Source organism: Ursus maritimus, unplaced genomic scaffold (assembly GCF_017311325.1).
Source record: "Ursus maritimus isolate PB19 unplaced genomic scaffold, ASM1731132v1 scaffold_18, whole genome shotgun sequence".
Taxonomy (NCBI): domain Eukaryota; kingdom Metazoa; phylum Chordata; class Mammalia; order Carnivora; family Ursidae; genus Ursus; species Ursus maritimus.
In genome coordinates, this window is record NW_024424230.1 from 51,499,648 (window position 1) to 51,524,358 (window position 24,711).

The 24,711-nt window shown below is 38.9% G+C and overlaps 1 protein-coding gene across 1 annotated transcript in view; it reads right to left on the reverse strand.

Moving 5' to 3' along the window:
• Nucleotides 1-24,711, reverse strand: part of DLGAP1 (DLG associated protein 1) — a 306,180-nt gene that overhangs the window by 153,005 nt on the left and 128,464 nt on the right. Inside the window, exon 4 of the mRNA XM_040632694.1 lies at nucleotides 14,730-14,970. Within this exon, the coding sequence (XP_040488628.1) occupies nucleotides 14,730-14,970 (241 nt within the window). The remainder of the gene's footprint in view (nucleotides 1-14,729; nucleotides 14,971-24,711) is intronic.

Genomic DNA, 24,711 nt, shown 5'->3' on the forward strand with positions numbered 1-24,711 from the left:
TTAGCATAATACTCTCAAGGTCCGTCCCTCTTGTTGCAAATGGCAAACTTTAATTCATTTTTTTTATAGCTGAGTAGTGTTCCATTGTGTGTGTGTGCGTGTGTGTGTGTGTGTGTGTGTATGGTTCATTGCAGATAATGCTTCAATGAACACAGGTGCATATATCTTTTCAAATTACTATTTTTGTTTTCTTCAGATAAATACTTAAAAGTGGAATTGTTGGATCACATAGTAGTTCTATTTTTAATTTGGGGGGGCTCTCTACTGTTTCCCAAGGTAGTTGCATCAACCTTCTTTCCTACCAACAGTGCACAAGGGTTCCTTTCCTCCATATCCTTGCCAACACTTGTTGTTTGTCTTAATAATAGTAGCCATTCTGACAGGTGTGAGGTGATAGCTCATTGTGGTTTTGATTTGCATTTCCCTGATGATTAGTGATGGTAAACATCTTTTCATATACCTGTTGGGCATCTATATGTCTTCTTTAGGAAATGATCTATTCAGATCCTTTGCTCGTTTTTTGGTTTTTTTTTTAAAGAGAGCATGAGCAGGGGGGAGGGCAGAGGCAGAGGGAGAAGCAGACACCCTGCTGAGCAGGGAACCTGATCCCAGGACCCTGGGATCATGACCTGAGCCGAAGGCAGACGCCTAACTGACTGAACTACCCAGGTGCCCCCTTTGCTCATTTTTAAACTGGAGTTTTTCCTTTTTTTTTTTTTTTTTTGTTGTGTGGGTTTTTAAAATATATTTTGGAAATTAAACACTTATTTGGGTATGTGATTTGCAAGTATCTTCTCCTGTTTGGTAGGTTGCCTTTTTGTTTTGTTGATGGTTTCCTTAGTTGTGCAGAAACTTTTTAGTTTGATAATCCCATTTGCTTATTTTTGCTTCTGTTGTCATTGCTTCTGGAGTCAGATCCCAAAAGATATCACTAAGACCAACATCAGGGAGCTTACCTTCTAGGAGTTTCATGGTTTCTCATCTTGCATTTGAGTCTTTTTTTTTTTTTTTTAAGATTTTATTTATTTATTTAACAGAGATAGCCAGCGAGAGAGGGAACACAAGCAGGGGGAGTGGGAGAGGAAGAAGCAGGTTCATAGTGGAGGATCCTGATGTGGGGCTCGATCCCACAATGCCGGGATCACGCCCTGAGCCGAAGGCAGGCGCTTAACCACTGTGCCCCCCAGGCGCCCCTTGCATTTGAGTCTTTAATCTATTTTGAGTTAATATTTGCATATGGTATAAGATAGTGGTATAGTTTCATTCTTTTACATGTGGCTGTCCAGTTGTCCCAGCACCATTTATTGGAGTCTGTCCTTTCCCCACTCTATGTTCTTACCTCCTTTTTAAAATTATATGAATATAATAAATTAATTGACTGTATATGTGTGGCTTTATTTCTGGGCTCTCTACTCTGTTGCAGTGATTTGTGTGTCTGTTTTTATGCTGATACCATACTGTTTTGATTACTATAGCTTTGTAGTATAGTTTGAAATCAGGGAGCATGATGCCTCCAGCTTTGTTCTTCTTTCTTAAGATTACTTTGGCTATTTGGGATCTCTTATGGTTCCATACAAATTTTAGGATTGTTCTGTTTCTGTGGAAAATGCCATTGGAATTGGATTGCACTAAACCTATAGATTGCTTTGGGTAATATGGACATTTTAACAATATTAGTTCTTCCAATTTATGAACATAGAATACCCTCCCATTTATTTGTATCTTCTTCAATTGCTTTCATCAGTGTCTTATAGTTTTCAGAGTTGAGGTTTTTTACCTCCTTGATTAACTTTATTCCTAAGTATTTTATTCTTTTTGATGTAATTGCAAAGATTACAATTGTTGGTAATAGTCTGTTAAAGTATACAAATGCAACCTATTTTTGTATATTGATTTTTGTATCCTGCAACTTTACTGAATTCATTTATTCATTTTTTGGTGGAGTCTTTAGGACTACTTTAGGATAACTTTTCTATATGTAAAATCATGTTGTCTGCAAATAGTGACAGTTTTACTTCTTTCTTTCCAAAATGATGCCCCCCCCCCCCCCCGGCTTAATTGCTTGGGTAAGGATTTCCAATAGTATGTTGAATAAAAGTGGCAAGAGTGGGCATCCTTGTCTTGTTCCTGATCTTAATGGAAAAGTTTCAGTTATTCCACATTGAGTATGTTATCGATAGGCTTGTCATATATGGCCTTTATTATGTTTATGTATATTCCTTCTATACCCCCTTTGTTAAAAGTTTTTTTTCCCCTTAATCATAAATGAATGTTGAATTTTGTCAAATGCTTTTTCTGTATTTGAGATGATATGATTTTTTTATCCTTCATTTTGTTAATGTGGTGTACATGATTGACTTGTAGATTTGAACCATCTTTGCATCCCTGGAATAAATCCCATTTGATCATACTGAATTTGGTTTGCTAATATTTTGTTGAGGATTTTTGCATTTATGTTCATCAGGGATATTGGCTTATAACACTCTTTTTTTGTGGTGTCCTTATCTGATTTTGGTATCAGGGTAATGCTGGCCTCATAGAATGAGTTTGGAAGGGTTGCTTCCTCTTCAGGTTTTTAGAGGAGTTTGAGAAAGATAGGCATTAAATCTTCTTTGAATGTTTGGTAGAATTCACCAGTGAAGCTGTTGGGTCCTGGACTTTCATTTGTTGAGAGTTTTGTGATTATGGATTTGATATCTTAATTAGTAATTGCTTTATCATATTTTCTATTTTTTCATGATTCAGTCTTGGAAGACTATAGGTTTCTAGAAATTAATCCATATCTTTTAGATTGTCCAGTTTGGTGTATAATTGTTCACAGTAGTCTCTTATGATCCTCTGTGTTTCTTTGGTATGAGTTGTAAATTTTCTTTCATTTCTGATTTTATTTATTTGAGCCTTCTCACTTCTATTCTTAGTTTAGCTAAGAGCTTCTTTATTTTTTTTTAAACAATCTTTTGAAGAAATCTTTTTCACTGATTTTTTTTCTACTGTCTCTTTAGAAAAGACTCTGATTTTTATTATTTCCTTCCTTCTTCTAATTTTAGCATTTATTTGTTTCTCTAGTTCTGTTTAGGTATAAACTTAGATTGTTTTTTTGAGATTTTTCTTATTTCTTGAGGTAGGCCTATATCACTATGAACTTGCCTCTTAAAACTGCTTTTGGTATCCCATAGATTCTGGAATGTTGTATTTCCATTTTCATTTGTTTCAAGGAATTTTTAAATTTCTTTTTTGACTTCTTTGACCCATTGTTTGTTCAGTAGTATATTGTTTAATCTCCACATAATTTTGAAAAAATCTCCACATATTTTTGATTTTTTCCATTTTTTCTTGTAATTGATTTTTAGTTTCATACTGTTGTAGTTGGAAAAGATGCTTGATATGATTTCAGTCTTACATTTTTTTGAGACTTGTTTCATGGCCTAACATATGATCTATCCTGGAAAATGTTCCATGTGTTTTTGTGAAGAATGTGTATTCTGCTTTTGGATGGACTGTTCTGCATACATCTATTAAGTCCCTTTGGTCTAATGTGTTTTTTGAGATCGGTATTTCCTTATTAATTTTCTATTTGGATGATACATCCATTGACATAAGTGGGGTATTAAAGTCTCCTACTATCATTGTATTGTTGTCTATTTCTCCATTTAGATCTGCTAGTATTTGCTTTATGGATTTAAGTGATCCTATGGTGGGCTTTTAAATATTTACGAGTGTAATGTCTTCTTGCTAGATTGACCCCTTTATCATTATGTAATGCCCATTTTTGTCTTTTATTATAGTCTCTGTTTTAAAGTCCTTTTTTTTTTTCTTCTGGTATCAGTATAGCTACTCTTGTTGTCTTGTTTTCAATTTGCTTGAAATATCTTTTTCTGTCCCTTAGTTTCAGTCTGTGTGTGTCCTTATGTCTGAATTGAATTGCTTGTAGGTGGCATATAGATGGGTCTCATTTTTTAAATCCATTCAGTTATTGTCTTTTAATAGAAGAATTTAGTCCATTTACATTTAAAGTAATAATTGATAGGTATGTACTTGTTGCTATTTTAATTATTTTTTGTCTGTTTTGTTGTTCTCTGTTCCTTTCTTCTTCTCTTGGTTTATTCTCTTGTAGTTTGATTACTTTCTATAGTGTTATGCTTAGATTCCTTTCTCATTATCTTGTGTGTATTTACTATGGATTGTTGCTTGTGGTTACCATGAGACTCATATATAACAGCCCATATAAAAAACAAATTATTTTAAGTTGATAGCAAGTTTACCTCTCCCACATTTTACCCATGGCCTTTACTATATATTTACTTTTACTAGTGAGATTTTCACTTTCATATTTTTTTCTTATTACTAATTAGTGCCCCCTTTTTCAGCTTAAAGAGCTCCTTTTAAAATTAATCATTAACTCCTTTAATTTTTGTTTGAAAAGCTCTTTCTCTTTCCTTTACTTCTAAATGATAACCTCTTTTGATAGAGTATTCTTGGTTGAAAGTTTTCTCTTTTCAGTACTGTGAATATATTATGCCACCTTCTTCTGGCCTGCAAAGTTTCTAATGAGAAATCTGATGGTCTTATGGGGGTTTCCTTGTACATAACAAGTTGTTTTTCTCTAGCTGCTTTTAAGATCATCTCATTATCCTTAACTTTTGACAATTACAATGTGTCTTGGTGTGGGTCTCTTTGGGTTCATCTTGTTAGAACTCTTTGGGCTTCCTAGATCTGGATGTCTGCTTCCTTTCCTAGGTTAAGGAAATTTTCAACATAATTTCTTCAAATAAGTTTTCTGCCCCTTTCTCTCTTCTCCTTCTGGAAACCGTATAATGCAAATATTCCACTTGATGTTGTCCTGTAGATCTCTTAATTTTTCTCTTGACCTTTTGGTTTGTTTCTTCTTTTTGCTATTCTGTTTGGGTGAGTTCCACTGCCCTGTCTTTTAGTTCATGGGTTCTATCTTGTGCTTAATCTAGTCTGCTGTTGAACCTCTATAGTGTGTTGTTCAGTTTGGTTATCGTGTTCTTCAGTTTTGTGACTTGTTTAGTACTTTCTTATATTTCTATCTCTTTGTTGTGTTCACCCTTTCTTTTCCTCAGTTTGGTGAGCATCTTTATGAACATTACTCTGAACTCTTTATTAGGTAATATTAATTATCTCCATTTAATTTTTTTCTGAGATTTTTATCTTGTTATTTGATTTGGGATGTATTCCTCTGTCTCCTCATTCTGCTTGAAGCTCTGTGTTTGTTACTGTGTATTAGGCAAAACAGCACTCTCAGTCTTACAGGAGTGGCCTTGTATAGGAGATGAACCCTATTCTATAACCTTGCTCTAACTCTTGGCTGTCTCTAGAACCTTTGTGATTGTCTAAGCAGCCTTTTTTCTTGGTAGGCCCCAATTGTTGAGATTGTGTCAAAATCTGTGAGTGTTCCAGAGGGATTTCAGTCACACCTAGTTTCAGGCTGATTGGAGGTAGACCCTCAGGCAGCAGGTTTTAAGGTAGGCAAATATACACAGTCCTGTGGGACAGCAATCGTAGACCTTGCTGGCTTCTAAACCCAGTGATCTAGAGGCATCCCCTTAGTGACAGTTGAAAATTCCGGACTCTAAGTGAGAGTATGAGCTTCTTTCTCAGAGGCACTAATAAGTTGTAGCAAGGCCAAGTGAGAGCTCAGAGATGGTATTCCTCAGTCTACATTCCCTGAGAGCACTTCCGTAGTTTCTAGATGTGTGGTAAACTGGAAGCATGCCTGTCAGGCTGAAGCTGCAAGTCAAGTAGATAGGCCTTTTTCACAGGAGGACTGGAGGGTGTGTTTCAGTCTGCTGTTGGTGCAGTGTCCTGGGGGTGCTGGCCTGCCTAGAACTGTTTCTCCAATTGTTTCAGACCCATAGGGCTCAAAGTGCAATCTGCTGTGGCCACTGGAGCCAGGTATGGAAGGGATGTCCCTTGTTTGGCATGCATGCACTGACCAACTATGGCAGCCATGTGGTGGAGTAGTGCTCAGGGCCAGGGCTCTCAGCTGATTGGCTTAGATGTAGTCATGGTGGAGTGATGTGCAAGGATGGGGCACAAATGTCAGGGCTAGCAGGCTAGAGGAAGAGTGAAAAAAACGGCCTCTGCCAGTGCCCACACTTGCAGGGTAGAGGGAGAATACCAAAAACAGTGCCTGCCAGCATCTCTGTCCCTGGAGAGAGTCGCAACAGGGTCCTGTTTTTCTAGCAGGTGCTTTAAGAGTAGCAAATACATTTCCTTCCTATATTGTGTGGTTGTTTTATGAACTTCAGCTTCTATGCTGGATCCTGGGGCGAGGAGTCTACCTGCGAACCTTTAAGAGTAGAGTCTCCATTCCCTACAGCCTAATGGCTTTCCTGGATGTGCACCCCATTTGTTTTCAAAACCAGACTTTTGGGGGCTCATCTCTTCAGTGCAGGTCCCAAGGGTTGGGATGCCTGGTGTGGGGCACAAACCCCTTGCTCCTCAGAGCAAATTTCAATATTTGGGAGATCTTTTCCTACTAAACTGCTGCACCAGGGGTGGGATTTTCACAGGATTTCATCTCTGCCTCTCCTACTGGTCTTGACAGAGCCCTTTTCTACTTTGTTGGGGAGGAGCTTGTTCAGGTAGTTTTCAGGTCTTTTCCAGAGGGTACTTCTCCGTATGTACTTGTACATTTGTTGTGTCCATGGGAGGAGATGAGGTCAGGATTTTCCTATGCTGCCATCTCGAGCCACCTCTCCTGTTTTTTTTTTTTTTTTTTTAAATCTATAACTGTATTTATTTATAAAGATTTTATTTATTTGTCAGAGAGAGAGGGAGAGAGAGAGCACACAAGTAGGGGGAGCGACAGGCAGAGGGAGAAGCAGGCTCCCTGCTGAGCAAGGAGCCCAATGCGGAGCTTGATCCCAGGACCCTGTGATTATGACCAGAGCCAGAGGCAGCCACTTAACTGACCGAACCACCGAGGCATCCCTACATGTTTAACTTTAAACAGATATTTCATATTTAGACAAACCAACATGAAAAGCCATGTCAATAATACATGAACGAAATAGGCTTTTTTTTTTTAAGAGGGATTTTTTTAAAAAGAAAAATTTAAGGAAAACACAGGTTTCAAATATGGCAAGAGCTAAATAAAAATTTGTGGGAAGAAAGCATTAAAGAAGAGAGCTTCTTGATCACAGACAGATTTGTATTAAATTATTTCAAGGTATACCATACTAGACATTCATTCAAGTTGTGTAACCTTCATAAGGCTTAATTTTTTTGTATGATGAGAATGATAATATATTACATACATGTCCTAGAGTATTCATTAGGATTACACAAGAGAGTCTATGCAGCTGATTCAAAATGCTTATCAAATAGTAAGTGCTAAAAGGTTAGCCATTACCATTGTTAATAAAGTAAGCCAGATTGAGAGATCTAAAATCAAAGCCAGGATAGAGGCATTTTAATGTGCAATTTACATAATACTTCCTTATTGATGATTTCATAATCATCCTTACTGATTTATTACTTTCTTACTGATTTGAGCCTCACATTAACCTTAATGGCTAGAAGACCTTGGAGCCCCTTCACGATTGGCCATGTGACAACACTTCATATGGGCAAAGGTGGACTTTAGGACTGTCTACAGAGCACAACATCTTGAAGCTTGCCACTCTATTCCTGAGAGGTGATTTTTTTTTTCTTTTAAGATTTTATTTATTTGAGAGAGAGAGAGAGCGTGAGAGAGCACGCAAGTTGGGGAAGAGGCAGAGAGAGGGGGAGAAGCCGACTCCCCTCTGAGCATGGAGCCCGATACAGGGCTCAGTCCCAGGACCCTGAGATCATGACCTGAGCTAAAGTCAGCCACTCACCCAACTAAGCCACCTAGACGCCCCTGAGAGGTGATTTATATATAGCAAAACAACTGGAGGAGATGAAAGCCTACGAAGTTCTCCAGACTTTATTTCTTCCTCTATCTAATAAGACTTTTACATCTTATGACTTCATAATATTTCTAATAGAATACAGAGGAATTCAAACTCAAGAGCATAGAGGAAAGGAAAAGTTATAGCCAAAGTTCTTCCAAAAGTTAGCACTGTCAGTTTCCTTGGATATAAAAACCAGACAAATGACCTCATAAGAGGCATAAGGTTGTGCCACAAATCTTGCTTTTTAAATTGTATTTTTTTGCCTCCTCCGATGAAGGTAAGCAGATGATCTCCACTTTTACTTGGATGGTTGGAGAAATTCAAGGAAGGGAACCTCATTAGTAGAGGAACAAGGAACCAGTCCAGGCAATGTCTGAATATTTATTACTTGATCTTATCTTGAATAGAAAAGAAAGGCTCTTTGTTCAAAACACTTCTGGCTGCTGTCTGTCCCCTTGGACTTCTGAACCTTTCCTTCAGTGCTTTATGAAAACAACTTATTAATTGAATTAGGGCCTCGTAGAAAGAAGTGTGCTTTCTCTGAACTCTAAGGATGTTCCGAAAGTGGTCATTAACACTGGCAAGGGAAGCAGCACTCTAACTTCATTTTACACATGAAGAAAATGAGTTCAGATTAACTTTACAATCATGCAATGAATAACTTCAAGAGCTGGGACCCAAACAAGCAAAGGGCTGTGGCTGGGAGATCAGGGGAGTTTTATTCTGACTTTGCCTCCAGACAGAAGCCCTCCTTAGCTCTCTTATCTTAAAATGGGGGTCAGTGGATTAGATCAGGGGTGGTCACCTTTTTCAGTCAAGGCTCAGATAGTAAATAGTTTTGGCTTTCTGGGCCTTACAGTCAGTCTGTCTGCAACAGCTACTCAACTCTACTGTTACAGAGCGAAAACGGCCACAGACAATATGCAAACAAATGAGTGTGGCTTTGTGCCAATCAAACTTTATAAAAATAGGTGGAGGGTTGGATTTGGCCCATAGATGGTAGTTTGCAGACCCTCGGACTAGATGATGTAGAAGTTTCTTCTGCTAATAGTTTTATGATTCATCTTGTTTTCATAGCGATGCTATTTCCCTAGGAAAGTCGTCTGGATTATCCAGTCACCAAACATGCAGTTTGTGAAGTACATGAGTGTTTTTCCGCTGTTTGTTATTAACAACAGCCAAGCTATGGAAGCAACCTGAGTCCATCAATGGCTGAATGAAGAAGATGTGGTTTATATATAGTAGAATATTATTCAGCCATGAGAAAGAAGGAAATCCTGCCATTTTGACAACATGGATGGGACCTTGAGGGCATTACACTAAGCAAAATAAGTCACATTAAGACAAATACTGTGTATCACTTATATGTGGCATCTAAAAACCTGAACTAGTGGTAACTGAGGATAGTGGTTACACACGGCTGAGGGGGTGGGGGAATAGAGATGTTGGTCAGAAGAACAAGCTTGCGGTTAGGAGTTGAATAAGTTGTGGGGGTCTGATGTATACCATTGTGATTATAGTCTATGATACTATATTATATACTTCAAAGTTGCTAAAAGACTAGATCTTAAATGTTTTCATACAGAGGACAAACGATAATTAAGTGACTTGAAGGAGGTGTTCGCTAATGTTATGGTGGTAATCACATTCCAATATGTGAACGTATCAAATCAACAGGAAGCACATCTTAAACTTACACAATGTAGTATGTCAATTATATTGCAATAAAAACAAGTATTTTTTTTGTTTTTGGCATCTTCTCTCCCCTTTCTTGTTCCATTATTGAGTGCCTACTATGTGCATTGCAAATACACATTATTGCCTTAATGTCATTCTGCTCAAGATCTTGTGTGTTAAGGCTTTATTTTTTGTTGTTGGGGGTGGGTGGGGAGCAGGGTGTATGGGACGGAAGGGGCATGAAGGTAGGTGCATGAAGGTAGCTTCAGTGTCCTGGATGGGATGGCTGATTGGGGGTGAAGACTCAAGCCAGTGGAAGAACTCTTGGAACGTGAGCGCCGACCTCAGCTGATCAAAGGGTACCTGCTTTAGCTAAACTGAGCAAGAGCTTGAGTGGGTGGGCCAGAGCTGACAGCGATGATGGACTGTGAAGTGGGATTGTGGAGGGGCATGTCTCAACTTAAGGGAAAATAGGATCTCATTCAAAAAAAGTATAAATACTGGTGTTACTCTGGCCCCAAGCCACACCCAGCAGGGCACACTGTGCCGATTCCCTGGCTCGAGGACACTGGCTGCTGGCCTGGGGGGATGCTTTATTCTCGGGCCTCATGGGGACCTTTCTGGGGGCTTATTTTAAGAAACATATTTTTTTCTTTTTTGTTTTCAATCCCCCTCCCTCCCTTCTTTCCTCCCTTCTTTCCTCCCTTCTTTCCTCCCTTCTTTCCTCCCTTCTTTCCTTCCTTCCTTCCTTCCTTCCTTCTGATTTTATTCATTTGACATGGGGGGGTGGGGAGAGCAAGCACAAGCAGGGGGAGTGGCAGGCAGAGGGAGAAGCAAGCTCCCCACCATGCCAGGAGCCTGATGTGGGGCTCGATCCCAGGACCCTAGGATCACGACCTGAGCTGAAGGCAGCTGCTCAACTGAATGAGCCACCCAGGCACCCCCCCCCGGGGGCTTCTTGAAGGAAAGATCAGTTCAACTCCATCAAGTTTTAAGACTTCCTCTGATTAAAAAAAAAAAAAAAAGAGTAGAGCACATACACCAAGCTTTAAGAGCCACAATGTGGCAGGCGAACCTCCTTACTCTTGATAAATTTGTGTTATTGTTACATAAAGCTGCTTTGAAAAGCTTGTAATTTCAAAATGAATGCTTTTCTTAAAAAAAAAAAACCCAGAATTCTACATCATGATAGTTTCTGTCAGAGTATTATTTTAATCAAACGTTATATTGGCTTTTACAATCGTTTTTATGATGCTTATTTAAAAATATTTCCCTCTGCCCCTACCGATCGGTTCATCTACTACTTGCTTTGTAGCCACTACAGTTTATTTTTTGTCCTTTCTGACCAAGTGTGTGTCTGTATCGGAATGATTGTTATACAGCGTTTTTGCTTGTTCACCAGATACAAGTCTATGACGTGCTAATGCTTTTGATCGTAGAGCTCAGTGTAAGAAGTAAAAAGAAAAATCCTTCTTAAACACGTACAATTGGGTCGGTATACTCCACATGAGGCATGTTTAATCCACTGCTCTGAAGTAGACGTGTGGCTATATTTTCAGCACCTCGTTCTACTTTCGTCTAAAATATTCAGGCAACTGAAATAAGGGTGCTTGTTCTCTCACAGTCCTGAGGTTAATTGTTCCACCATTAAATTGTACTTTCCCACAGTAGCTCTAATCCTAGCTTAATAGTCTTGAGTACAGTGGTTTTATATAAAAGCTTGTTGAATTTATTAGATGGAGAGACATCTGAGTGCTTGAAGCAGATTACAGGCTGGAGAATGTAAGATTCTATCAGAGTTACACACAAGCCAAAAAGTCAATAAACCAAAAGGAGCAGAACTGTAAGTCACTCTCGAACTCGTTTCCTAATTTGCCCTGATTTGCTGGGATGAGTCACCATTCTTGCTCATCTTGCTAGGGGATCCTTGGGGCTACTTTGGGCTGATTGTCATGTCTCATGACACTCTCACATGGTAACAGACACTTGTGGATTTTTGTTTATGGTTTCATCTTGTTAATATGGAGAATGGACAAGGCTGGAAGAGGAAACCTTAATATGGTGTGTTGAAAATTTGAACAATTAGAACGGCCCAACACAAAAAGCAAAGACTCAGCGTGTGCACTTTTGTAGGGGAAAAGTTACAGCTAATAACTGCAGTTGACAAAACGGAAAGAACTTTTGTTTTCAGGCAAAGGGAAGTTTAGGAAAAAGAGAATCGGCTCTAAGTATCCAAGAATAATGAGCAAAGGAAAAGAAGCAAAAGGAGAAATCTATGTCACATCCTACTGAACACGGATGTAAATCTGACCTGTGTACATGGGGGAAATGGGTAAAATTAGAGCAAAGTAATTTCCAGATTTCCACAAATGAGCACATTCTTTCAAAAATTAGTAGATTCTGTGAGAAAGTAGATTTTCTGTGTTTTCTACAGGAAATTCTATTTGATTCAATGTAAGAAGGAAACCAGTAGAAGAAAAGTAATTTGATAGTACTGAGATCATGTGGAAGAAAAGGAAGCATGTGTGAAAGAGAGAGGAGCACCCAGGAGTAATGGGAGGGGTAGAATGAATGGAGAACCTTATTATATCATAAAATGACTTTTTAAAAGAACAAATCTATGACATAGAGAAACTGTAAGGTGATATTAGAATTCTTAAGGTCGCATTGATAAAATGTCTGATGGGCTTACTTAGAACCTATTACCATGGTTTAGTCCTTAACTTGTTAATTTTTCCATGACTGTAAAGATCATCTATCATGTTTAGTGTGATGAAGGGTGATGTCACCAGCTGCCCTGTGCAAAAATCTGGTGTTTTATGCCTTCCCACATTTTCCTGCCCTTGACCCCCTGCAGCCTGCAGCCAAGCGTGGAGCCTTCCCGCCCTGAGAGCTGCAGGCAGGTGGATGCAGCCCAGTACTTGCGATGAGACACACGGAGCCCAAGAAGGAGTGATGTAATCACCTCTGGTATTCTCATTCACCTCTCTGTTTTTGGGTGTTCTCGCGAATAGCGCCCCCAGCTAAATACCCTATGGTCAATTTATATTCTAAAAGGAACAACACAGGACACCCTCCCAGACCCTACTCCTCTTCTCTGATAGGCTTGTCAGATTTAGCAAATACTCCAAACATGAAAATCGTTTTCTAGCATAAGTGTGCCCCAAGCAACTTTGAGATATCCTCCCACTACAAAATTATCGACTATCTAAAATTCAAATTTAACTGGCACCTTGGATTTTATCTAGCAACCCTATTGTTTGAACCCCAGGAACCTCCCCGTGTATCTGGGAAAGGTCTCAGAAGGCGTAGACATCCTGGTGTGTGGGGTGAAGAGCACACACGAGGACGAATGTGGGAGGTGTAAGTAAATTGTCTCTTCACTGACAAAAGCACAAATCCTCTGACAGGTGGGCAGACAAAACTGTTCTGGAGTCTCTTGCCCCTTTATCCACAGCACTGCTCCTTGAGGGGGAAGGAGTCAGCCGGTGGCCCTTTTCCTTCCCCTCGCGCTCCTGGGCAAGGACCTGCCTACTGTGTTTCTAACGAGCGATTTCAGCACAGGAAGCAGCTGGCAGGCGGCGAGACTGTTAGAGCGAGCGGTAGACTAGATAGACACAGGAAAGGGCGGGGCGGCGGTGGTGAAAATGGAAAACAATAAGAGACACAGTGATACGCTATAGGCACAGGGCAGATCTTCAAATTACACTTACTGCATGAACATAAACACACACAGAAATATGCCCATGGATGACTGAAATTTTTTTGTTTTTCAGTTTATAAGTCGACCTTGTTTGTTACCCACACCTGGGGCTGTCCTTGTGAATTTCCTGGTGAGCCCGAATGCACATCCAGTATCCGGCTGGAGTTGGCCCACCGAGGACAGAGTGGCTGGGCTCCCTGCAGAGCCGTGGAGCCTGTACACTCTCTAGAAGCATCCCTTCCCCTGATCCTGGTATCTTAGTCTCATTGGTCAGGAATGACCTCCTCATGTTTAACCTCTAATAGTTTCTTACAAATTGCTACCTCAATTCCCTATCTCTAGTTAGGAGGATTTTAACTCAGGTTTGAGGACCTGTTACTTCTCAAGCCTGTGAAAGTTCTGGGCTGAATGATAATTACTGGTGTTTGATGCACCTAGAACTAAAATTGAATACTGCAATATTCTGGCACGAGCTTTTCCTTCTAATTTATTCATTATTATTTAACCATGACTCGAGGTTTGATGATCTTCTCGTAGAACTCCTCTGTACTGAAGTTACACTGACATCAGTCATACATTTAAGCCTAGTTAAGATGGAGGGGATTTTCTTCTTGGACCCAAATGTTATGAATATAAAAAAAACCCCCAACACACACATTGTCATATCTAACCCATGGCTATATTCCCATGCAGGTTTCAGTGTCATGGAAACCAGTTACGCTCTTCTGTGCCTCTCTGCTTAAAATCCGATAAAAATACAGTTTAACTGCATAAACCTAACTGTACTTTAGAGGGAAAAGGAGGTGCTGTATACATATGACAGAAGGTTTTAAAATCATGAAATCTGTCTTTGTTATAATGAAAGAAAACTCATAAGATGTTCAGTTAATATGTCTGGATCATCCGTTTCTTCCTTATTTTCTTATAGTGATATTTTCAGGGGTTTGGGGTAGTCATTTTGTGGATATCTTGGAATTAAAAAAAAAAAAGGCATTCCCACATTGTTATGCTCAGCAACCAGGGTAGCTGATTTGCCTAAGGGTCACCCCTAAAAGTCAGAGCCTGACTGGTAGCCAGTAGGAGCTGGTGGGATGAGTTTGCTGGCTGCTAGGATGCTGTGTGGGGATCTTGGAAAGACCCCGCCCCCCTTTGGTGCTGTCCCTTCTGGACCTGTAGTTGAAGTTTCTCTGTTGAGGCCAGAGATGGAGGTAGAGAGGACTGGGAATGTGGCCAAAGTGTGGGGACAGAGGCAGGCAGGGAGGCAAAACCATTTTTTGCAGGGCACGGGTGATATAAGGTTACTGGCGACTGTGTGATAACAGCGAGGACACCGTGTGCAGTCCTTTGGGACATTCTGTAGCCCCAGGCCTGGAGGCCAGGCTGGTGGTGGCAAGGGGGACAGGGCGGGGGGCGGGGGGGGGGGAACAGCCGATCCGCTCACTCACCGGTGCTGCTCTGAATGGTCCTCACGGTGGTGGTGGTGCGCGGCGGGGAGGAGGACCGCAGGGACACGCACTCGTCGTCCTGGGAGCAGCCCTTCTCGATGGCCCGCACATAGCTGTGGCTCCGCATGCGGAAGCAGCCGGGCATGGGCAGGTCGAGCGCTTCCACCGCCTGCGACTCCAGCTCGCTGAACACGGATTCGCACACGGACTCAAACTGCCCGTTCACTTCCATCTCGCTCACCTGTGGGCAGAGGTGGGGTACCGTAACGCCTTCTACCAGGTGGAGAAGCACCCTCTCCCTTAAGCATCTCCAGACTTCACCCCCACCCCCCGCCCCCAAGAAAGCCCAGTCCGATTTCATTAAACTCCAGCGCATCTTATTTGCCCTGCGTGATGATCCATAGTTGAACTGCATCTTGTTCGTAATCCCAGACAGTCAGTTCGAAAGAAAAAGAGTTTTATTTTCACAATGAAATACGTGTGGGGCTGCGAAGTCATCTTCCAGCGCCTGCCCAGGTGCTAATTGTCCTTATTTATTATAAACGCAAACCTAGGGAACAGTTTCATCAGTCCACGGTCAGAGTTTGGGTATTTCAGGGCAACAGTTTTTAGTATAAACATTTTAGAAACTAGTATTTTTATTGTGCTTTTGGAAGTGACCGGCTTGTCAAATAATTTCAGTGTTGTATGCAGCTTAATTTAGTACAAAGTATGGAAAGAGGCCCTATATTTTCTGGCAAGATATTCTCATTCTGCACAAAAATAGACCAAACCCAGATATGTCAAAATCTTGAAAAGCACTATGGAGACTTTCAATCTACACACTATCTAAAAGTTTCATTCTTCTTTATAAAAAGCTGATAAGGTCCACAAATTGTGTGTTTTAAAATCTTCCAAATTAAGTCTCCTCTTTTTTTCTTTTTGAGAAAATCAGTTTTAATTTATTTATATTTCTCTGTACATAACTTACACTGGGTTTGAGCATCACCTGAAAAAGAAAAGAAAAAAGACCATGTGCTCCAGTTAATTTCTCACTTTGTAGCCGATTTGATAGAGACATGGGAGCATTCTGCAAATTTCTGCCACCCTCTAGAACTTCATGTCTAATTTCCCTAATATTAAATTAATGAGTAATTAAGAATTTAGCAGTTAAAAAAAAAGAATTTAAACTACAAGTAAGCTTAGAGCAGATACTGAAAATGATTGTGGTTTTTGACTGTTTCTTCATTTCGTGTTATCTGAGGATATATTCCAATAACGGCAAATTTCTTTAAACTTCAGATAGAAGTGACCAATTACCTTAAGGCATATCACGTGGAAAAGACCTGCATTTTTTAAAAATGATTCTTTGCAGCTTAAAATAGCATTTTCACATACTTTTATTTGACATAAAACCCCTGTATGTTTTCAAGGCTAATAATTATGTCCATATTTAAAAAATAAGTATGTTTATATAGCCTTGATTTTTAGGAAATACTTGGAAGTGCTTTCACGGGTAAAGGGACATGGTAGTTGCAACTAATTATCAAATAGAGAGTGTGAGCAAATGAGCCAAAAGGAATCTGAATCTGAATCTGGGTCAGGGATGTACAGGGGTTCTTTATATTTTACAAGGAACTCTTTTGTAAACTCGAGATAATTTCAAAGTAAAAAGTAAATCTGTATTTGCGTGTGTGTATGTGTGCATATGTATATCAATATATATCATCTATTAGATTTTCCCCTATTAATATGTCAAACAGTGCAAAGAAATGGTAAAACATCTATCCCTGTTAAGGTAATAACTATTAAACTTGGGTGACTATCTGTTCAGAGGATATATATGCCCTCTCCCCTACTTTTCATAAAAATAGAGTAAATATAATTCTGCATTCTGTTTTTTTCCACTTAACCTTCTATATTAGACGTATATCTTAACAGGATTCTCCTTTTTCATTCTCTTAACCTTTTCTTTCTATTATATACAGATACAGAAAACCACACTAAGTGTATAATCACTACCCAGATCAAGAAAGAAAGATTTTCCAGGCACCCCAGAAACCCCTCTATATGCCCCATCCTAGCCATAATCCCCATCTTCCCTCCAAAAGTAACTGCTACTCTGAGTTTTATCTTTATAAATAATAATTCTTATAGGAATTATAAATCATAAATTTTATAAATTATAAATTTATTATACAAATAATTGTAAAGAATTTCATAAGGCATTTCTTGGGTTTTTTCACCCATGTGCATCCTTGGACCCTACAGTTTAGTTATACCCATTTAAAAATTTCAATATATCTTTTAATTCACTTTTAGCATATAGGCCTCCCTCCACCCATTTTTTAAACTACCATTTATTTATGGAAGCATCTGGGTTGTTTGACCTGGGAAGCTTCCCACAGTCTGGATTTGCTGATTTCATACTCATGGTAGGATTTAGCATGTTCCCCCGTCTTTTGCATTTCCTGAAAATTGTAGGCTAGATCCAGGGGCTTTATAAGACTCAGGTTCAATCCCTTTGGCAAGACTAGAGGTCATGTGTTCTTTTATCAGGAGACACATTATGTCTGGGTTGTTTCTCTCTTTATGTTGTTAGGAGTCATTGGTGCTCAACGCCTGAATCCATTAATTCACTGGGAGTTGTAAACCGGTGGTATTCTAATTCCATCATTAGTTCTGCAGTTACTAGTTGAAACATTTTTTTTTTTTTAATAAGTAAATGCTTCCTCTCACATTATTTGGTTACTCAATGGTTTAGGTCATATAGAAATGGCAGAATAAGTGTCCCCCCCCCCCATTTTCAAGATAATAAATTTGTTCCCTCTTACCTACCAAAAGTGACCAATTAATTTTTAAAGTTATCAAAATGAACTCATAGATTTAAAAATATTTGATGGTTTTAAATTCACTTCAAATTTGAACTCACCTTTGTCTCATCTTTAACTAGTAGGAGCCTCTTAGTTTTACTCCTGAATCCTTTTGACATGAAATGAGTAGTCTTTGATAGCTTCCTTGATATCAGGTATGCCAGGGTATTCCAAATTCATTTTATACCTTTCCTGCTCAGTCCTGGAATCAGTATTTTTTCAAAAAGCCCTTCTTCTGGTGGGAAATGGTATCACAAGAAAGCAGTCTGGGCCTCAGGAAATTTTGTTGTCATTGCTACTGGGTTGGTCATTGTTCAGTGGGCAAAACTAGGTCTTTTGGTGGGCAGATCTAGTGAATACGTCCAGTTAAAATTCAGACTCTTCTATATTGTATTTCTATTTATACCTTGATTCCATACTAAAAATCTTGCTTCTCAGGGGGCATAGGAGATGATAGAATTGGGATATTCTATAATTATTCATTTACCATCTCAGAATAGCATACTAATAATACCATACGCATGTCGTTATTGAAAACAGTTAACAATTCCTCTTATTTTTTGCGTATATACTCTCTATTCTTTCCTCATTGAAAATAATTGTGCTATATTTACACTGCAGAGCATATAACGTACATGTTCTCCCCTGCTTTAGCCCCCCTTTTGTCTTTTATAAGTAACTGTATATTTAATGCTTGCCACTACTTCTTTCATGTAAAAAGATTATTCTTTATCAAAATTCTACAGATATAGGTCAAGTAGTTCTAGACGGCTTATAAAGAAAAAGAGTAAATCCCTGACCTATCTTACTCCCCATCTCACCCAGATTCTCCATCCCCAGAGGCAATCACTTTCAATTCTTCCAGCTGGATCTTATGGTATTGCATCCATATTTCCAAAAACTCGCTTATGTGAATTTGTTGGTAATGTTTGTAGACCTCTGGTAACGTGCTGGTTTCCTTCCTGCCCTTAAAGCATTACCCTTGAAGCCTCTGTTCTCCTATTGCAATCTATGGCTGCCAAGCCCACTGCTGTCCAGGGATCTCTCTTCCCTATCACTGTGGGGGTGCCTTCCTTATCTCGACTGTGGTGGAGTCCCTGTTTCCTCTTCCTTGTTTTATTCCTTTCTTTTGGTGGAGCACATCTTCCAGTGCTTTCCTGGACAAGGCAGTCATCTGGCATTGATGGATATGTCTGTATTCCACCCCCACTGTTAAGGGAGAGTGTGCCTGCATTCAGGATTCTAGCCTGCACCCTTTCTTCTTACAGATGTTTTCAGGCTTTGCTGCTTATCTCTTAGTTGCCATGGATGCTAGAGTTTGGGAAAGTAGATGCCTTTCTCATTCCTAAGCCTTTCCATATAAACTGTTTTTTCTCACCCCCTTTTGAAAGCCCTTTAGGTTCTTGTCCCCAAAGAGCTAACATTTTACTGTGATGTTCCTATGTGGATATTTCTCCATCGATTGTGGTGGGTACTGGGCGGGCCCTCTCAATCTGCAAAATCATGTCTTTCAGTTTTAGGACCATTTCTTGAATTATTTCACTAGTAATTGCCTTCCTTTTATTTTTTCCTGAAACTCCTACTAGTCAGATGTTAGAATCCAAGAAGCTCAAAGAACTCCAAGAATAAAAAACACAAAGAAAACTACATTGATACATCATAATTTCCAAAGCAATCCTGGTAAAGAACAAAGCTAGAGGACTCACACTTCCTGATCGCAAGATTTATTGCAAAGCCACAATAATCAAAACAGTTTGGGACTGACATAAGGACAGACATATAGATCAACGGAACAGAACTGACAGTCCAGAAATAAGTCCATACGCCTATTCATCACTCGTTCTTATGTCTGGTCATTGGGGTTGTCTAAAGCTCATTGCCTAGTAGATTCCTCAGGATGGGCTCATGGAAATGATGTTTCCTATATTCACTCATGTTTATAATAGTTTGCCTATGCCTTTTATATGGAAGTCAGTTTTTTGGGGGTATAAAATTTTTTGTTCACATTTTGCCCCCTTGAATATAATAACATTACTCAATTTTCTCTTGTCATGAACTAATGTTAAAGAGTCTGATGAGAATTTAATTTTCTTTCCAAATTTTTATTTAAATTCTAGTTAGTTAACATATAGTGTAATACTGGTTTCAGGAGTAGAACTTAGTGATTCATCATTTTTTTTTTTTAAGTCACTTGCTCTTCTGTCTTGAATTCCAAAGAACTTTGTTTAATTTTGTTTTATTTGAAATTGGAGTCCTGTAATTTTATTAGACTATGTCTTAGTTATTGTTTTGGGTTAATCTCAGGTATGTGGTATATAATTTTGAAACATCTTTTTGTTTCATTAGCGTTATCTTTAATTATTATTTTTATTATTCATTCTGGTTCTTTATCTTCTTCAGAGACTTCTATTATCTATATCTTTGTCCAGAATATTTATCAATGTCTCTTGAATCCTTTTTACCTCTTCATTTCTTTATTTTATTTTTAAAAAGATTTTATTTATTTATTTGAGAGAGAGTGAGAGAGAGAACCAAGAAGGAGAGAGCACAGAGGGAGAGGGAGAAGCAGACTCCCCACTGAGCAGAGAGCCCAATGTGGAGCTTGACGTGGGGCTTGATCCCAGGATCCTGAGATCATGACCTGAGTTGAAGGCAGACGCTTAACTGACTGAGCCATCCAGGTTCCCCTTGTTTTTGATTTTAAAAATATCCTTCCTTTTTTAAGATTCTATTTTTCTTAGTGTATGATATGTCTCATTCACTTGCTCCTATATTCTTTCTAGTCTAATCTTCATTTCTGAAATGATTTTTCTTTTACTTCTAATTCTTTCCTGAGTTTTGTGACATAACTTTTAAGGTTTTGAAATTCAGATCTTTTTCTTTCATGTCTTATATCATGTTCTTAATGTCATTTAGTGCATTTTAAAATACAGGTGGCCCTTAAACAAACACATGCGGGTTGGGGCATCAACTCCCCACCTTCGCACAGTTGAAAATCCACATACAGGGGTGGCTCAGTCAGTTAAGCATCTGACTCTTGGTTTTGGTTCAGGCCATGGTCTTGGGGTCCTGGGACTGAGCCCTGTGTAGGGCTCCGCACTTAGCGGGGAGTCTGCTTCTACCCACCCACCCCGTTGTGCTCTCTCTCTCAAATAAATAAATAAAATCTTAAAAAAAAATCCACATACTTTTGACTTCATAAAAATGTAAGTATTAATAACCAGAATCCTTACAACATAAATAGTTGATTAACACATATTTTGTATCTTATATGTATGATGCACTATGTTTTTATAATAAAGTAAGCTAGAGAAAAGAATGTTATTAAGAAAATTATAAGGAAGAGAAAATACAGTTATAGTATTATACTGTATTTATTGAAAAAAAATCCATGTATAAGTGGACCTGCATAGTTCAAACCCATGTTGTTCGAGGTCAACTATAGTTCATTACAGTTTTGATCTGTTTTGTGGGTCTTTCTGAATGCTTTCATTTTCTGTAGGAATGTTACTCTACTTCTTACTGTCTTTTCTTCTTATTGTGACTTTGAATGTAAAATTAGTTCTTCTGACCTTGAGAAGGTGGTGCATTCAATATATATATATCCCCCCAAATTCCCAGGACTTCCTTATTTATTTATTTATTTATTTATTTATTTATTTATTTATTTATTAAGCTAGCTAGCTTAATAAAACTCTGAGAGTTCCTGATTCTTTTGCTCCTGTCCCTAACTTTCACCTGGGCCTTTTCTTTTCTTCTTTGCTATTGTCTCTATCTTGCTCATACTTCATTCCACTCCCATCTGTTTCTTCTCACCCCTGGGCCCTGTCCTGGACGGAAACACTGGTTGGTTGGTTTCCAGTGATGATGAAGATGATGATGGGCTCAGACTGCTCCAGTCATCTTTCACCTTTTACTGCAGGCTCCTGGAATTGATCTGCTATTAGAGAAGGCTTCAGCTGCTATTCTCAAGTAGGTGCCCCGAACTTTCCAGCGAATATGCGTTGCTTGTTTTGTCTTGCTGTGCTGAAGTTCGTCACAAAAGTCATTGTTTCCCTCTATGTCTTCCTACAGACGCGGATACGATGCAGGCTGACGGCTACTTGTGGTGTGTTCTCATTCACTTATATTTTGGGTTCATGGACTATCTTGTTACACCTCATTTTGTTGTAAATGTTCTTGATGACTTTTGGGTTTTTCTACCTTGTTGCTCTGTCTACTTTTATATGGAGACTCAGGGAAATTCAGACGTGAAGTCGCTACCACCATAATACCATATAGTACGATGGTACCGTAATTTTTTCAACAACTCCTTTGTGGATGACGATTCAGATGTGTCCTTGCAGACTGTGCTATGACCGACATTCTTGTGCATTTATCTTTATATACTGGTGCTTTTATTTCTGTAGTCTGAGTTCCAAAAGCGAATTCTTTTGTCAAAAGATACGCTTTACATTTTTGTAGATTTTATCAACTTACTTTCTAGAACAACTGTAGCAGTTCACTCCAAACAGCAAGAAGCTGGAGCTCAATACTCAGCATGGTCAGCAGAGCTGGATAGTAGCAGTTTGTGCAACTCTTACAGGTCAAAATGATATAGTGCTCTTTCAATTTGTCTTTATCAGCCCACTACTGTATATAAGCATTTTTTCTCATATTTATTGGCCTTTATATTTTTTCCCTCTGATTTGCTATTTTATAAGTTTTGCCCCACGTTCTTTTAGGTTGTTTATCTTTTCATAGTTATTGATAGAAATACTTTCGGCAACTGGAAACTTTTCTTCGTATGTTTAATCCCCCCCCCCCGTCAATTGCATTTTAACTTTGATATCTTTTGCCACACTGAAATATTTGGTTTTTAGTTAGAACAGATGTCAATCTTTTACTTTATGTTTCCCGGAATTCCTATTTTATTAAAAGTTATATAATTCTTACCACAATATCATGCACATATTCTCCTAATCTTAATTTTTGTCATTTTGTGTTATTGTTTAGATTTGAGATCTATTTGGGTTTATACGGAAAGGGGTAATTTATTTATTTATTTATTTTTAAAAAAGATTTTCTTTATTTATTTGAGAGAGCACAAGTGCGGGGAGGAGCAGAGGGAGAGGGACAAGCAGACTCCACACTGAGTGCAGAGCCGGATCTGGGGCTTGATCCCACGATCCTGAGATCACAACCTGAGCTCGAGATCAAGAAGTGGAGGCCCAACCGACTGAACCGCCCAGGGGCCCCAGATACAGTTTAAGGCTCTTTCTACTCTATAATGGGCAATTGGCTTGAATTCTCTGAGCCTCAATCTTCTCATCTGTAAAATGGTATAATGATGCCTATTTCCTATGGATGCTTTAAGGGTAAAAATAAAATATTCAAAATGCATATTTCTGGGCACATGGTAGATACTCCACAAATAGTGGCTGTAACTCTGTGAGATAGTGTAGTGGGAAGAATGAAACGAATTTATTCCAATTGTCTAAGACTGAATTTCATAAATTAAGAAATGATCTTTTTTAGTGTTGATATGAAATTAATGAGATGATATGAAAAGCTTCTTGTATGTATCAAGTAAGCAATACATGATGACTAATCTGCTGTTATCATTTCCATTATCAGTACTATTATTAGCAGTATTGTTGCCATCAATGCCCCCATATCAGTAGGTACTGAAGAAGCTTATCAATGAGGAGTCAGGATACTTGGGTTTCTCGGTTCTATTACTGGCAGTAGGTATAGACACTTAATTCATTTGAGTTTTTATTTCTTTGTATATATACAATGAAGGGATGGTCGAGGTCACAAGTCACAGCTAAACTGCTGGTATTACCGCTGAGCATAATAACGGCCTATTCACTTTTTAAAAAAATGATGTACAAATCCAACACATTGCCCGGCAAAAGTGTCTGTGGGCTTCTGGTTTACCCCTCCAGATGAAGATATTTGAGAATTGGACTTGAAATAAATGAAGACATAAATTAGGCTAATTTGGAAATGACTGTTATTATAGCAAATATATATATATTTAAATGTGACTTTTATTTATTTTTTTTTAAAGATTTTATTTATTTATTTGACAGAGATAGAGACAGCCAGCGAGAGAGGGAACACAAGCAGGGGGAGTGGGAGAGGAAGAAGCAGGCTCATAGCGGAGGAGCCTGATGTGGGGCTCGATCCCACAACGCTGGGATCATGCCCTGAGCCGAAGGCAGACGCTTAACCACTGTGCCACCCAGGCGCCCCTAAATGTGACTTTTAAAAATTCTTTCTTCTCAAGCTTTACTTCATAAAAGCCCCCGTTTTTATTAGATGTATAGATAGTACAAAATATAGAAAAGAAATAAATATAAAAAAGTTCAGTTTTTCTCTACCGTGCAAGCACAATCTGTTTTTAGGGATATTTTACTTCTATGAGTTATGAATGGCAGAAATAAACAATTTAGTTATTCTAGACCAATATCTTGGCTTACGACATTTTACTTTGATCTTCCTAGCAGCTTTTGATGAATAACAGATCAGGTTTTAAAAGGGAATAGGGTATAATGCGTTTAAATTCTATACTATTAGAGCTGCTCCTGAAGATCTATAAGAGAGACTGTCCCCAACATCATAAAAACTGACCACGTTTGGACAAGTCTACAATATATATGGTAGTATTGCTTTGAAGAAGAAACTATTCTTCTTTGAATAATGACAATGTTGGGACTGCAATAGTTTGAAATTATCCTTAAAGATATTGTGTTACTTGAAAATTGAAAATGGGACTAGAAAAATGATGTATCATTAGGAATCCATTTAGGATGGCTATTCTTTCTGTATTTTACTTAAGGCTAAATGATTATGCCACCGAATTGCAGAGCTTGACCCGCTGTAGCATCAGGGCCCACATGTGCCTCTTCAGTGATTTGTTGATATCTTACTGAGCTGTCACTAGGACATGGTAGTGTCTCAGGAAGGTCAGATCTGTGGCACAGGGACTCAAGTCAGGCAGCTGTGTAGACGCAGTGTCCTAATGGGGGAAGTGACATGTTTCTTCTGTCTTGAACATTTAAAATTTAAACATGTAGGGATGCGTGGGTGGCTCAGTCAGTTAAGTGCCTGCCTTCGGCTCAGGTCATGATCCCAGGGTCCTG